The following is a 13,881-nucleotide window of genomic DNA, read 5'->3' on the forward strand; positions in this document are numbered from 1 at the left end:
TCTCACGGGCAGGTGCGGAATAATCTGCTGGAAGGTGGTGCTTCTTTCTGCGCTCTCAGGGCTCGGAGGTGATGTTTGACAGATCACAGAGGTTTAACAGACTTGTTGATAGTCCTTTGAGAAATATGTACTGGCAGGGGGCGGGGGGTTCCCCGGATATTCCCCCCGCGCGCTCAATTCCTGCTTTTAATCCTTACTGTAGGTAGCTGCTCTTGCAACTGGGACTGGGCTGTATGAAAACTCCCAGAGGAAATGCCGGTTGGGATGGCTAAAGATCTGGAGGAAACTGGCTCATCCTCAGAGGAGGAAGAAGATGCTGTAGATGAACTGGAGTAAGTAGAAAAAGAACTTTCTATGTCTCTGTGCTTTCTGGTGGATCTGTAGTAATTTGAAAAGACACATGCATTTCTTACCTTCCTACCTATGAAGTGAAAGATGGTTGGTTTAGGCCTTAAGCCTATGGGCAGGCTGCCAACAGCTGCAGCCTAAAAGACCACCACATGCATCAGGGTTGAATGTGCAGCTTTTCTTTGGCTGCTCTGAAGTCCATAGTTTCATGGATTTCTTTCTGTCATGTTCCTAAGCTGGGAACTTTTTTGATAATATCAAAATATTGTCCCTTTGTTTTCTTTTTCTTTTTTTTTTGGTATGTGTGTGGTTTTTGGATTTTTTTTTTTTTTTTTTTTTTTTTTTTACTGCTGCACAGATTAGAAATCTGCTGTATGGTAGACTGATATATATGTTTTATGGCCTTTTAAAAAAAACTGTCTTGTGATAAATCAGCTACTAGACTTCGTATTTCTTACTAGTAACAAGTCATAATGTTTGTTCCATCTTTGTTTAGCAACTTCTTTTAGCTTTGCTTGTGAAGGAATTGTTCCGTTGTTCTTTCCCATAGTAGAATCCCTTTTCTGTTTGACCTGGACCTACTTCACTGTGTCCTGTTAGGGTTTTTTTGGGTGCACATTGTGACTGAGTGCCCAGCTGCAGACTACATGACTTAAGACATTTAGAGGAATGTTACTTCATAGCAAGTCGTTGGCTTGGGTTTGCTAGATCCTCATGGATGGAAAGGTCCAGAACTAACTTCACCTCGAATGTAACTGTAACAGTACGTCTGCATCAAGTGACGGGGGGTCATGCTAGGAATGAATGACTGTCACCTGGAGGATTGAGCCTTGCTGCAAATCCTCAGGACAGGCTTAGTATAAACTCCTGTCCTGTTGCCTCAGTTCATTTTCCACTTACATAAGGCTCTGGCCTGTAGTGTAAATTCTGGAAGCTTCTTGGGTCCCTTCCAGTCTGAATAGCTAATTATACCCCAGGTGTATATTTTTTTTAAAAAATATTTTTAGAGGTAGCAGAAGCAGTTGGGAGTGCTGTGAGGTTAATTTGTCTGCATGATAATGGTAGTAACTTTGTTAAGAGAACCAAGGCTACCCTTAAGAGCCCTTGTCCTAGCATCAGGTAATTGCCCTTACATCTCTGTTACTTTGTTCTAAGTGTTGGAAGTGTTTTGTCCTGTGTAGCTTCTCCAAACCTTTGGTAGACAATGATCTTTCATATTCTATAGACAAATCCTTTTGTATATCTCTGTCAGTCTTTGTATTTCTTCTTGTTAGTGTAGATAGAGAGGTCTCTCCAACCCGTCAGTCTCTGTTTTCTGTTAACTTTTTCATGTTTTTAATTTTCTTGTGCAGTGGTAATAAACAGCCCGAGTTCTATTTGCCTAGGACGGTTGACAGTTTTTCTTTATGTAATCCTCGAATTTGATATAACAGGTCTTAATTTTTTTTGGTGTGTCCTTAATTTCTCTGAGGAGATGATATTTCCTAGTGTAGTCTTGTTGTTTTGTACAGAACTGATCACTGCATTTAAGAGTCTGTAGCTTAAGTGGTGCACTGGGGGGCATCGTTCTTGAATTCTGGGCTTGCATTCCGCTGTATCTGACAGGAATTGAAAGGGAAGAATACACAGCTTTATCCATTGTGTTGAGCCAAGTCTGTTCTAGTGTCTCACACTCTTCATTAGTGCTTTTTTTGTGCACTTCAGACTCCAGTATTACAACCAGGCAGACTACACTGATCTGTGGTTCTAAAATTGGAAGCTGGAACCTGCATTGCAAGGTCTGGTTGTGTGGATACAAACAGTTGTGGTTTATTGTGAATTATAGATCTTGTTTTCAGGCTATAAATTCAGAGAACTGTAGCTGTGAAAGCTCATGAGACTTCTCCTAAATTTTACCCAGTAAAATAAATACAGAACTAAACAGAATTAAACAGAACTTGGACTGGCAAGACCAACTCAAAAAGAGGGTGGTCTAGAAGACTCCCTTTATAGCTGAGTACCAAGGGTGCTGTATTGCGGTTGAGTGGCCAGGTTTTGGTAGTGGGAGGGCTACAGGGGTGGGTTCTGTGAGAAGTTGCTAGAAGCTTTCTCCGTGTCTGACAGAGACAATGCTCCCATATGGACCTGCCCAAGATGGAACCCAGGAACGATGGTAGAAACACCTCTGTGATAACATATTTATGAAGGGGAAAAATAAGTTATTGCATGAGGGTAATAGTGCTCAGAGAAGAGAGGAGTAAGAATACGTGACAGGAAGAACTCCGCAGACACCACAGTCAGAGGGCAAGGAGCTGCTCCAGGTGCTGGAGCTGGGACTCCCTGCAGCACGTGGTGAAGACCATAGTGAGGTAGCTGTGCCCCTACAGTCCATGACAATCTGTGGGGGTACAGAGATCCACCTATAGCTTGTGGAGGAGCCCCACACTCAGGTGAATGCCCAAAAGAAGGTTGGGATCCTAAGGGAAGCCTGCACTGGAACAGACTCCTGGGAGGGACCTCCAGACCCATGGAGAGAGGAGCCTACACTGGAGCAGGTTTGCTGACAGGACTTGTAACCCTGTGGGGGACCCATGCTGGAGCAGCCTGTTCTTGAAGTAATGCACCCTGTAGGAAGGGGAATGCATGCTGGAGCAGTTCATGAAGAACTGTAGCCGGTGGACAGGATTCATATTGGAGAAGTTCGTGGAGGACTGTCTGCTGTGAGAGGGACCCCATGGTGGAGCAGGGTATGGACTCTCCCTGAGGAGGAAGCAATGGCAGAAACAACATGTGATGAACTGACTGTGACCCCCATTCCTCATCTCCCTGCACTGCTGAGGGAAAGAAGGTAGAGATTCAGGAATAAAGTTAAGCCTGGGAATGAGAGAGGGGTGGGGGGAAGGTTTTTTTAAGATTTGATTTACTTTTCATTATCCTCTGATTTTGATTGGTAGTAAGTTCAATTAGTTTCTGCAAGTCGAGTCTCTTTTGCCTGTGACAGTAATTGGTGAGTGATCCCTCCCTGCCCCATAACTCATGAGTCTTCCGTTAAATTTTTTCTCACCTGTCCAGCTGTGGACGGGAATGACGGAACAGCTTTGGTGGCTGCCTGGCATCTAGCCAGCGTGGAACCTGGAACCACCACAGATGCCTAGTATGTGTGTGTATAAGTCAGCACAGGCAGGGCTTAGGTACAACCACAAAACTGCAGCTGAAATGCAAAGAGTAGATTTCTTTTCGTTACCTTGCTGACTGGGGGATCACCAAAGCAGCCTCAGAGGCACACAAGCAGGGAGGCAGGCACTGTGGAGCTTGGTCCTTGCTAGAGGATCACTGCAGCTGCTGCTCGCACCTGTTTTTCAGGGATTCTTGCAGGTGTATTTTACCACTGTGCTTTGACTTTGCCCACAGTAGGGCAGGAGTCTCAAGCATGTTCGATAGAGTGCCTTGAAGTCTACTGCAGTCCTGTGCTACCTCAGATACTCCACTTGTGAAACACACAAAGATAGACAACAGTTACAATGTTGCATGTATTTTTCTACACCCAAGCTGTAAGTCGCTTAAGCATGTTTACAGTCCTCCTCGCCAATCTTCCACTATTTTCCCCAGTGTGTTTGCTTATGTCCTGTCCACAGGCTAGGTGGGTTAGGTATGGAGACTTGCTGTGTCGTTATTGTAAGTAACTGCTGCATGTGTGAGGCTCAGCAGTTGCTTAAACTGTCTTGTCATTTCAGGGATCATCCGTGTATCAAGTGGACCGGTGGTGGCTGCAGGCGGGTCCCTGTCTTGGTGTTTCATGCTGACGCTATTCTGACTAAGGACAGCTACCTCCGTCTAATTGGAGGTGGGTGCTACTATGTGCCAGCTTTTGGCTTGAAAGCATGAGGTAAAAGTCTCTTACCTGGATGTTCTCTTCACTTTGTGGTGGGAAAAGGACATAGTAGGAAAGAAATTACAATCCTCTCTGGTGTCTGACCACTGAGACATTCAGAAATGCTTAATCCATTGGTGAATAATAATGTCTTTGGATTATGGTGTCTGTCCCTCCACTGGGCCCTGATGCATTTTGAGTTGGAACGATCTGCTTGCAAATTGAATTTGGAGGCCATGCTAGAACTTAGAACCAGGATATAAATTCACTATAGCTAAGACCTTAAAATCAATCATTGCAGTGAATTTCGAGAGCATTTCACTGGGAAATAAAGCAGACAGCCGCACAGTTGAACAATAATAAGCTGTAGTAACAAATTCCTGAGTCTACAGCCTCGTAACTGTGAGAAGGCCATAAACAGAATAATTGCTGGCAGCATTTGACTTGGAAGACAAAACCTGTCTAGTGTCAAATAAGGGAGAGACTCTAAAGAGGCCAAACAGTCACTTTGGATTTGAAAAGTTAGTACTTGTGGGTGTGTACAGCTTAGAGCTCATTCTGGATGTGCTGAGTTGGAGAAAACCTGAAATCTACTCAGCTTCTTTTTGTGAAGGTGCTGACACTTTTCTTCTCTTGCTTTTTCCTTTCTTAGGTAATTGGTGCTTTTGTTTCTAATATCCTATCCAAGCAGAAATGCTTCTGGCTCATTGGGGTAAGGGGTGGAGAAGGTGGTTTATATGTGGAAACTCCTGCTCCTTTTCATGTGAGTTAAAAATATACTTGGGTGGTGCCAGAAGCTGATGGTAATTGTAACTTGCATTTTTACTGGAGCGTGGGGTCTCTTCTGCTTTTTCTCACATGGTTTAACAAGTTTACTGCTGAATAGTGCAACTTGTTAAATTTCCTTCAGCTTTGTCTGGTTCCTGATCATGATACTTCCTACTTTTTTGACTTATTTTTGTTGATAGAACATATTTCCTGAAGTTTAATCTAATCTTCACCCTTTTATTCTCAGTTTGAATCAAATTGTAAAATGCCTTTTCTAGGCAGTTCTGTATTCTGGCATTGAAATTTCTTTCTCTATTGTCTTTGAAATCTTTTATGGATTGCCACATCCTTTTATATGACAGCTGACCTCTAGTCTTGCTACTTGCTTTTGGTTTATCTTATACCTCCAGGGCTGCTTACTGCTTTTGTTTTTATGACTTTCTACTTGCATAGTGAGTTTATCTTTTTATTTCCTTGTATTTACTATTTACTTTATCTCCTACTGTATTTGCAGTTATTTGTTGGAAGATCAGTACAGGTGGATGAGATGTAGACAAAAATTCGGTGCTTTATCTTGGGTTTTCAGGATCTAAAAAGTAATCATGTAAGCTAGCCATGTCAATGAGGGGCATAAGACATAATTACTTACAGCTAGGAATACCGATGTTGAATAGAGAAGAAAGCTGAAATCATGTCTGGAGTGTTATAAAGCAGTCTATATGATGGAATATTTAAAAAAAACCCAAACTGGGTATTTGTTAAGCTGTCCTGTGCTTTATTTTTATATGATGGGGTTCTGTGATACAACTATATTATAACTAAGGATTGATGTAAGTCAGTTCAGTGATGCTGATGTTGGCATTTCCTATCTCCCCTTGCCTGTTATGTGCTGCTCTGTGAATTAAATGCAGCTGTACTGTCTGAGTCCTTTTCTTTGGTAGCATGAGTGACTTTGGTTTATTCTTCCAGGTGCAGACTCTAATTCCATATCTCTTTGCCTCTTCACAGAGCGCTTCCACATGTCCTATAAGATTGTGCGAACAGACAGCCGGCTCGTTCGGAGCATTCTGACTGCCCATGGATTTCATGAGGTGAGTGCAATGAACTTCTCATCTGATTTTGTGCTGGGCTGGGAGGTGATGATGATGGTTTTGGATTTTTTGTGGGTTTTGGTGTTTTTTTTTTTAACTCTGCAGGGTTAGAACCAGGAAATTGCTGTCATCCCCCCTGAGGTTTTTCATTTAACGTACTCTGCTAGTCACATTCAAGATATGTCATGATTTTGCTCTCTCAAAGGAGAACCCATTAGTCTTAAGCCTGAAAAAATAGGGAAAAAGGAATGCTGAAGTTTGGTCATGTGCTTTTTCTCTTTTTGCTTTTACAGTGTCACACCCATGGGAAGATCTGAAGGATTTAATCTCTCAGCCTTTACAAGCTCTCAGAAGTATTGATGTAGTGTTTCACACTTCTCTTCTAGCACCTGTCTTGCTCTAAAGAATGTCCTGTATACAACTAATGACAATTTGATAGATGTGTATGGTTGATTTTTTTTTTTTCCTGAGTAACAGCAACTTAAGGAATTGGTCTGACAAGTTTCCTGAAGAGATTTAAAATGCTTTAAAAATTGCATTTAAAGTGTCTATGAAAATAACAAACTCACAAGTTTCTTTAGGAAAATTTGACATGGTTATTTCCCAGCATGGGAATACCTTAGGGCAGCAGCTGGGTTGAATTGCCCTTATATTAGAGATAGTAGAGGAGACTGTCTTAAACTAGAGTTGCTTTTGCCTTGCAGATCTAGGGACAAGTGGTGTTGCTTTTCATTAGTTTGATGTTTTTGTGTGTGGTGTTTATTGTGTTGCTTTTTAGGTTCACCCTAATAGCACCGATTATAATCTCATGTGGACAGGATCACACTTGAAGCCCTACTTGCTGCGCTCCCTTACAGATATTCAGAAAGTCAATCATTTCCCTAGGTAAGGCCTTGATACCACGTTTTGTTGAACATCTCTGTGATGATTTGCAAAAGTCTGAACATAGATATACCCCCGAAAAATACAGTATACATGGTACTGTAAAATCCCAACAGACTGGGCCAGTGTCACATGCTGTCTTCATTCTAAATGATCTTTGGGGTTTTGGGGGAATAATATATGAGTTAAAATGCTTGTCTGTAGCCCAAATGCTGGATTTTTAATTTTATTTTCTTTATTTGATTGTTAAATTATTTGTGACTTCAGGTTTTTAGTTAGAGAGATAGTCCTGTGTCTCCAGCTAAGGTTTGTAACCACCGTTATAACAGATTGCTGTGCATCAGTCTGTCTTGGGAATTGCAAGAAGTGCTACAGCTGATGTTAGTACAGCCATAAGGTAGAGGCAGTAAAAGCTCAAGAGTAGTTGCAGGTTGGGGTTTAGACATCTGACAAGGCTACAGATACTTTAGTAACTAGGACAAAGGGTTGCTGTAATGTTGGGAAAAAATAGATAGAGACTCTTGTTTTGGGACTCCAGGTCATATGAACTGACACGAAAGGACAGACTGTACAAGAATGTTTCTCGAATGCAGCTGACCCATGGGTTCAAGACATTCCATATCTTACCTCAGACCTTTATCCTCCCAACAGAGTACCAGGACTTCTGCAGTAAGTGAATGGCTGGTGATGCCCAGACAAGAAACAAAATAATGGGGGGTGGGGGGAAGGGAATTATTTTTAATATCCTAGCCTTTTGATCGTGCCAGTGGTTAAGGCAACAAAATTAGAGGAAGCTGGGAAGACAGTAGAAAAAGTCCATATGATTTTTTTATGTAATTCATATTCTGCTGTTTACTCCATGCATATGGGCTTAAGACTCCAAAGTTGAGGGGTTTTTATGTGCACACTGTTGTTGATGATCAGCTTCACAATATCCCTGCCTAATGCCTGGGAGTACTGAAGAGAAAAGTGCTGAAAGGAGGCACAGGGGCAGAAGAATGAATCTATCAGAGCAGCAGGAGGGGCTTCAAGGAGGGGCTGTAATAATTGCAGTGATTCCAGAGGGGTAAAATAACACATTGAAAAAGCAGACTTTGATCTCCTTGGGGAGTTCTCTAAAGCTTTTACTGTAGGCAACATTCTTGATTCTTGCTCCTCTGTTAATAAGCAAAATGGAAGATGTTGCAGACTTGTGCTGTTTTCTTTTAACCAGGTACCTATTCTAGGGACAGAGGCCCATGGATAGTGAAGCCTGTGGCGTCTTCCAGAGGTCGAGGTGTCTACTTGGTAAATAATGTAAGTGTTCACTGAAAGGACTACTCTCCAGTAACACTGTCTTCAAAACGGTGTCGGATTCCAGGCAAGAGGCCTGGAGGCATTGAACTGGACATTGGCCTTACTCTTAATTTCAGCCATATATTAGTGAGCAGTTCAACAGCCCTGAGCAGCTTGCAAAGCCTGCCTGGGCCTGGCCTGTGTAACCAAAAGCAGTCTATCTTTGTATGCTGTGCTCATCTTGCAATCTACCTTCAAGTCTTAGCTTATTAGGACCAAGTTTATACTCCCTGAGACAGTTTGGGAAGCCGCGCTGCTTCATGCTCTCATTGTGGCTGACTGTAGGCTGACCTTGGGAAGATTTCCAGAACTCTCCTTAGTTGTTTCCCTGTATGACCTAAACAGTCCTCAAACAGACCCCTTGTCTCCCCACTTCCCCATGGAAAAGACCAGTTTAAATGAAACTTGATAGAGTAGGCAGTGTATCAGTCTTAAAGCTGTGTTATCTAAAGGTCAGTGTGTCCTTCCTGAGGTGTAATGGGGATAGTTCTTTGAACTCAAATGTGCTGGTTTTAGTGTCTTTTGCTCTTTGTGGGCTTTGCAGGGAGTTAGGTTGTCATAGGCAACAAATACATCTGAACAGGAGCCAAACACGAGGGGATTCCAATAAATATGCTCAACAGCAAAATGACTGTTGAGTCATTTTGCTTTCACTCATTTGAACCCCTTTAGCCTTCCCTGCACTAAAGGGGTCATGCTGCCTCATCTGTTCTCTACTTGGATCATTTCCCATAAAATAAGGGAGCAATTCGCCAAGTGTATGAGGTAAGTATTTCCAGAGCTACACTCAGTTTTTTCTTTGCTTGAAAGGGAGGAATGAGCTCAGGCTCACATGGCAGTTGGCCATGACATGGGGAAAATACCCTTCTGGGACCAATATCCCTTTGTGTATTTCTGTTCGAGAAGCATTGTAGCTAGTTCGTCCCACAGGCCAGTTTCCTTCAGTGAGATGCCATTAAAAGAGTCTCTTTCAGAATCTCATCACAAAAGTTTTAGATAACAGCAATAACCCCCCCCCCCCAACAAATAACAAGCCTTTGCATTTCCCTGATCCATATAGAGCAGTCTGTCACTTTCATGTGATGTTCTGAGGGAAGTTGAGCTTGTTCTCTCACATTCTATATAAGCACTTCATATGCTTCGGTTTTCTGCTCATGATTCTGGTGTTGTGGCTGTATACACGCAAAATTGAATAAAGGCAGAATCCCGTGGTTCTCTTCCCTCTTGCAAAGTGAAGGCAAGGAAATGTTGTGCAAGAAATTGTTGAGTAGTTAAAACTGGTTACAAGAGAGGCTTGCATACAGCAAAAAGTAAAAGCTTTTTCTACAGATCCCATGACTTTGTGATGTGTATTTGTCATAGACCTTTCTGTTCTGAGCAACAAGTGTAGCTTCTTTTGGGTACGGGAGCTCCTGCTGTGAACTGAGACTCAGTAGAAGGTAGGCAAAAAGGTTGGATACCAGCCCAGGATGTAGTTATAAAGATCACAAGTTGAGTCATTTTCTTCACTTGTGACGTCCTCACCAACTATAGTTACATACTCCTTCCTGTGACTTCTAAGCCCCTTCTCCGTGTGTCTGGTTAAATCCTTGAGAAGCAAACAGAGTAACAGTTACTTCTTAGATGTGGGGATTTTTTTCCTTGGATATTTTACATCATTGCCATGTGGCTGTTAAATCTGTATGCTACTCTGAGTATTTTACTGGAAAATTCAATGGGCAGGTTGTTTTGGCAATTTAATAATACCCAGACTTCTCTTTAGGATCTAGTTACCTTAAATGTGTTGTGACTGACAGTTACGTTTTTTTCATTTTGGTTTTATTTCTTCCTTTCCCAGACATAGTTATTGGTATGGGTGGCTTTAGGAGGGAAAGGCAGGAAAAAACGGTGCATTTGGTTTAATTTCTTCTTATTCCTTACATATCCTGTTTTTTTCACGCCTAAATTCTCTGTTCTTCTACAGCCAAGCCAAATTATTGTGGAAGACAACATCCTGGTGTCTCGTTACATCAGCAATCCCTTGCTCATAGATGGTGAGTGTGCTTAGGAATTGCTTTTCTCCCTTCCCCCAACCCTGCATCTGAGGATCTCTGCAACCTTTGCAGGAGTTTAGTTGAATAATTGAGTGGTCTAGCTTGGTCTAGCACCAGACAAATGTAACTAGGGAATTCATTAAAACCTGGAAGCTTTTCAGCTGGGATAGCTTCAGGCACTTATGTCAGCAGCAGATAATGGTTTCTTTTGAAATTCCTCAACTGGATATGATGTCTGAAAGATACTGCAGTCACCGACTCTTGACAACTGTATTTCAGATTTCAAGTTTGATGTGCGTCTCTATGTTCTGGTTACATCCTATGATCCACTCGTCGTCTATCTCTACGAGGAAGGATTGGCCAGGTATGGGAGAAGTCGTCTTTTTCGGTGCACGTGCACTTGGTGATCCGGACATTTCTTGGCTTGCCTCTCTGCTCCTGAAACAATAGTAAAATGAGGAAAGTGCCAGTTAGGGAATTCTGCAGAGTTTAAATAGATACTTCACCATGCTGCATCCCATCAGGTTTCTTCATATAGATTATAGAATCTTGAGGGAGGGATTTTATTGTTTTTATATATAATTAATAAAGCAAGTTTTCCGCTCTCAAGGGTTGAATGGCCAAACAGATCATCACTGGCATGTTCATTCTCAAGGCTGAGTTCTTCTTGAAATTTGGGATTATTGATCCCTTTGGGCCTCTTCTCCATTCTCCAAGGGGAAGGGAATCCAAGCTTTCTCAAATTTATCCTAAAAAAAAAAGTAGTTGGAGACCTGTTAATGACTGTATTGGTATTTGTTTTAATACTTTCAGTGACTCTTCTAAATTTTAGGTCAGTATTTGTATTTTCTGCAGTATCCAGTAAGTGGTTTTAGGCTAGTTCACAGTTTTTACCCTGCAAGATAACAATTTTCTTTTGCGTGTAAGCCATGAAAGATACCTAAGATTCCCTAGAATCAACACTTGTCTTCCAAAAATACCTGGTTTTCTTCATCACAGAAGTTTGGCAAAATATTTGTCTGTATATTTGAAGCAATCACCCCTCTGAATTCCCAACAGATCAGAATTTTAACTGTAGTGATGTTTGAGAAAAGAGCACCACACGATTCTCTTCAGCAACAGTTCTAAGTAATGCTGTATCTTTCTTACAAGCACATCTGATGTACTCAGAATATCTCTAGGGTTCATGCCTGACATGGCTCTGACTTGGGTAGATACTGAATCCAAATTATCGTTGCCCCAAGAAGATAATGAGTCCCAAAGGATACATAAATAATGATCCCACAAGAAATATCCATTAAATCAATGAACACCCTTCAGGTGTGTTGTGATGTGCCTCTGCGTGCAAAGATAATGTGAACACATTTTTTTCCCTAAAAGGAGGCAGAAAGGGGAAGCTCGTGTTTATAAGTGGAAAGCTTGACAACTATATTCACTTTAGAAAGGGAGCCTTAAACATGCCAAGCATGCAAGACTTTTCTCTTGGGAACTGGCAACTAAATTGTTAGCTGCTAATATTGCATGTTTTTGGAAAGTGAAGAGGGAAACAAGATAGCATAGATTTTCAGCGTGTTCTCAGAATGGGCAGTACATAGCAGGCCTTCAAAAATAGGATTTGCACCATCATTAATATCTTAAAGGTGGTTCTGCTGATTTTGTAACAAAGGAGTTTACTTCTGGAAAAATGCATCTGTATAAACACAAGTGTTCTACTCTGAAGATAAGTGTGCATTTTTGCCAGTAGAGTAACATATTTTGCATGAGGGTAAGAGCGTAGAAGTGCGTATCTGGGTTTCCATTCAGAAGCATCAGTCTCAACAATTCTGGACTCTCAATTGCTAAGATCCTATCTTGCAGCAATACTTGCAAATCACTTTTCAGTGTTCTGAAATCCTTAGCAGTTTTATGTGTGTTTAGATTCCATTTGTTTAAACTGTAATCAAACCTGGTGCACATGGTGTCGACGCACGTGACAAGTGGAACATATATCTACAGGACACCACAGTATTACTAATTAAAGTTTTCCTTTCTTTCAAATTGCATGCCATCCTTCAGCTTTCTGTGAGAGGTAGATAGTATATGCAGACTAAATGTGCCACTAGGTATCTTAATGCTACTTTGTGATATGGTCAGCTCTACCAGTACAACTGTGGAAGAAGTATAGAGGAAATGAAAATAATGAGCTGTTATCCCTCTTCCAAGGTCCTGACTCTGGAGAGTAGCTCTGGTTCTGTTACTAAACTTCAGCTGCCCACTGAGCAGTTTCAGCTCAAGTGTCAGCTATGGCAAAAGACTTGCAGTTGAAGCTATAAGTTTACTGCAGACAGTATCCTTCATTATCTTAAGCTTTTCACATCTACTGTGGCTGTACAGCTGGTATGTTCCTGCAGCAAGTGCTGGCAAGCTCTCTTTGGAGGACAACACTCAAGGTGAGCAGAGGCTGATGAAAGTTTAGGTGGGCTCTTCTGTGTGGCCTCCAGATGGCACTAGTGGATTTCAGTTGTACCAATTTGTATTTTCCCCATGCCCTGCATTTGCAGATTCAGTTGGTGAGAGGTAAAGAACCTGGAGCTACTGGATTATGGCTTCCTATTTAGCTGTCTTGTCATTCATTTTAAAATGTGAGTTATGTGCTGGGAGAGAGCATTGTAATTGCCTCACATACTGTAATGCTTTGGTTTAAAGCTGGGACAAAAGTTTAGCTGTGCAGGGAGAGGGAAATGTTTCAGCCTTGGGGAGTAGAAGCTGTTTTTAATTCTTTGCTTAAGAAAAGGACCCCATGCTGCTTAAGGGTAGAAGCAATTTCTAGCAGAGAACTGGGAGGTAATGTCAGGGTCTGGAATCCAAGGTGGTATAGAAGCAATCTAAGGTGAAAACTACCAGCAGAACAGAGCAATCTGGTTTTGGAACCTCAGCTGGTGTTTGAGGTGCACTATGATGACTTCCATGTTTTGAATTTGCTTTCTGAAGGGAGATAGTCTCTGAAGTGTAATAAGGGTGACCTGGCTTGGTCTTTTAATTTTTTTTTTCCCCGTTTTCTTAGTCTGTCTGAAAGGTCACGTTCCTCTGTAGTGTTTTGCTTTGCATATTCCAATATTTCCATATTCCACAAACCTGACTGTTTCAGTAAACTTGATGGCCTCTACCAAAAAAGGAGTGCTATCAGGAAACCATAAGATGTAATGATCTTTACAAGGAATAAACTTGGTATAACAAACATTTGTGATGTTTGACTAGATATTTCCTCAGGCCTTGTTTCTTCTGGCACAGCTAGACTTGTCATGACATGATCTAGAGTGGAATTTGAGGCTTCAGAGCTGAGGAGAAGGAAGGGATTGTGGATCCAACATTTTTGTACCTTCTGTTTCACTTTCCAAGTTTCCTCTGAAGGAGATAGGAAGGGTATGTACCCAGATGTGTGTAACAGAGCCTTCAGCTGTTGTGCTGGAAGTACCAAATAACTATTTGGTTTGCCCTGGCCAAAGTTCTCTCTCTCTTTTTTATTTTTTTTTTTAATGCAGTTTTTCAGGAAGATAATGACTTCAAAATGTTTGCGTCAGGGGTTTTTGTTTGT

At 41.7% G+C, this 13,881-nt stretch overlaps 1 protein-coding gene across 8 annotated transcripts in view; it reads left to right on the plus strand.

Annotated features, from left to right (window-relative positions):
* Window positions 1-45: 45 nt before the first annotated feature.
* Window positions 46-13,881, plus strand: part of TTLL5 (tubulin tyrosine ligase like 5) — a 129,142-nt gene continuing 115,306 nt past the window's right edge. For 2 of the 8 annotated variants that reach the window (XM_017742072.1, XM_017742073.1), the window contains exons 1-9: window positions 46-68; window positions 203-332; window positions 4,062-4,171; window positions 5,975-6,057; window positions 6,836-6,942; window positions 7,478-7,608; window positions 8,153-8,235; window positions 10,238-10,307; window positions 10,587-10,671. In XM_017742072.1, coding sequence (XP_017597561.1) covers window positions 253-332; window positions 4,062-4,171; window positions 5,975-6,057; window positions 6,836-6,942; window positions 7,478-7,608; window positions 8,153-8,235; window positions 10,238-10,307; window positions 10,587-10,671 — 749 coding nt within the window. In that variant the 5' untranslated portion in view covers window positions 46-68; window positions 203-252. Of the gene's footprint in view, window positions 69-202; window positions 333-4,061; window positions 4,172-5,970; window positions 6,058-6,350; window positions 6,419-6,477; window positions 6,501-6,835; window positions 6,943-7,477; window positions 7,609-8,152; window positions 8,236-10,237; window positions 10,308-10,586; window positions 10,672-13,881 lie in introns of those variants that run through there. The other 6 variants (XM_017742067.1, XM_017742068.1, XM_008639611.2 and 3 more) reach the window with 5 other exon arrangements.

The sequence above is a fragment of the Corvus brachyrhynchos genome, unplaced genomic scaffold (assembly GCF_000691975.1).
Source record: "Corvus brachyrhynchos isolate BGI_N302 unplaced genomic scaffold, ASM69197v1 scaffold115, whole genome shotgun sequence".
NCBI lineage: Eukaryota > Metazoa > Chordata > Aves > Passeriformes > Corvidae > Corvus > Corvus brachyrhynchos.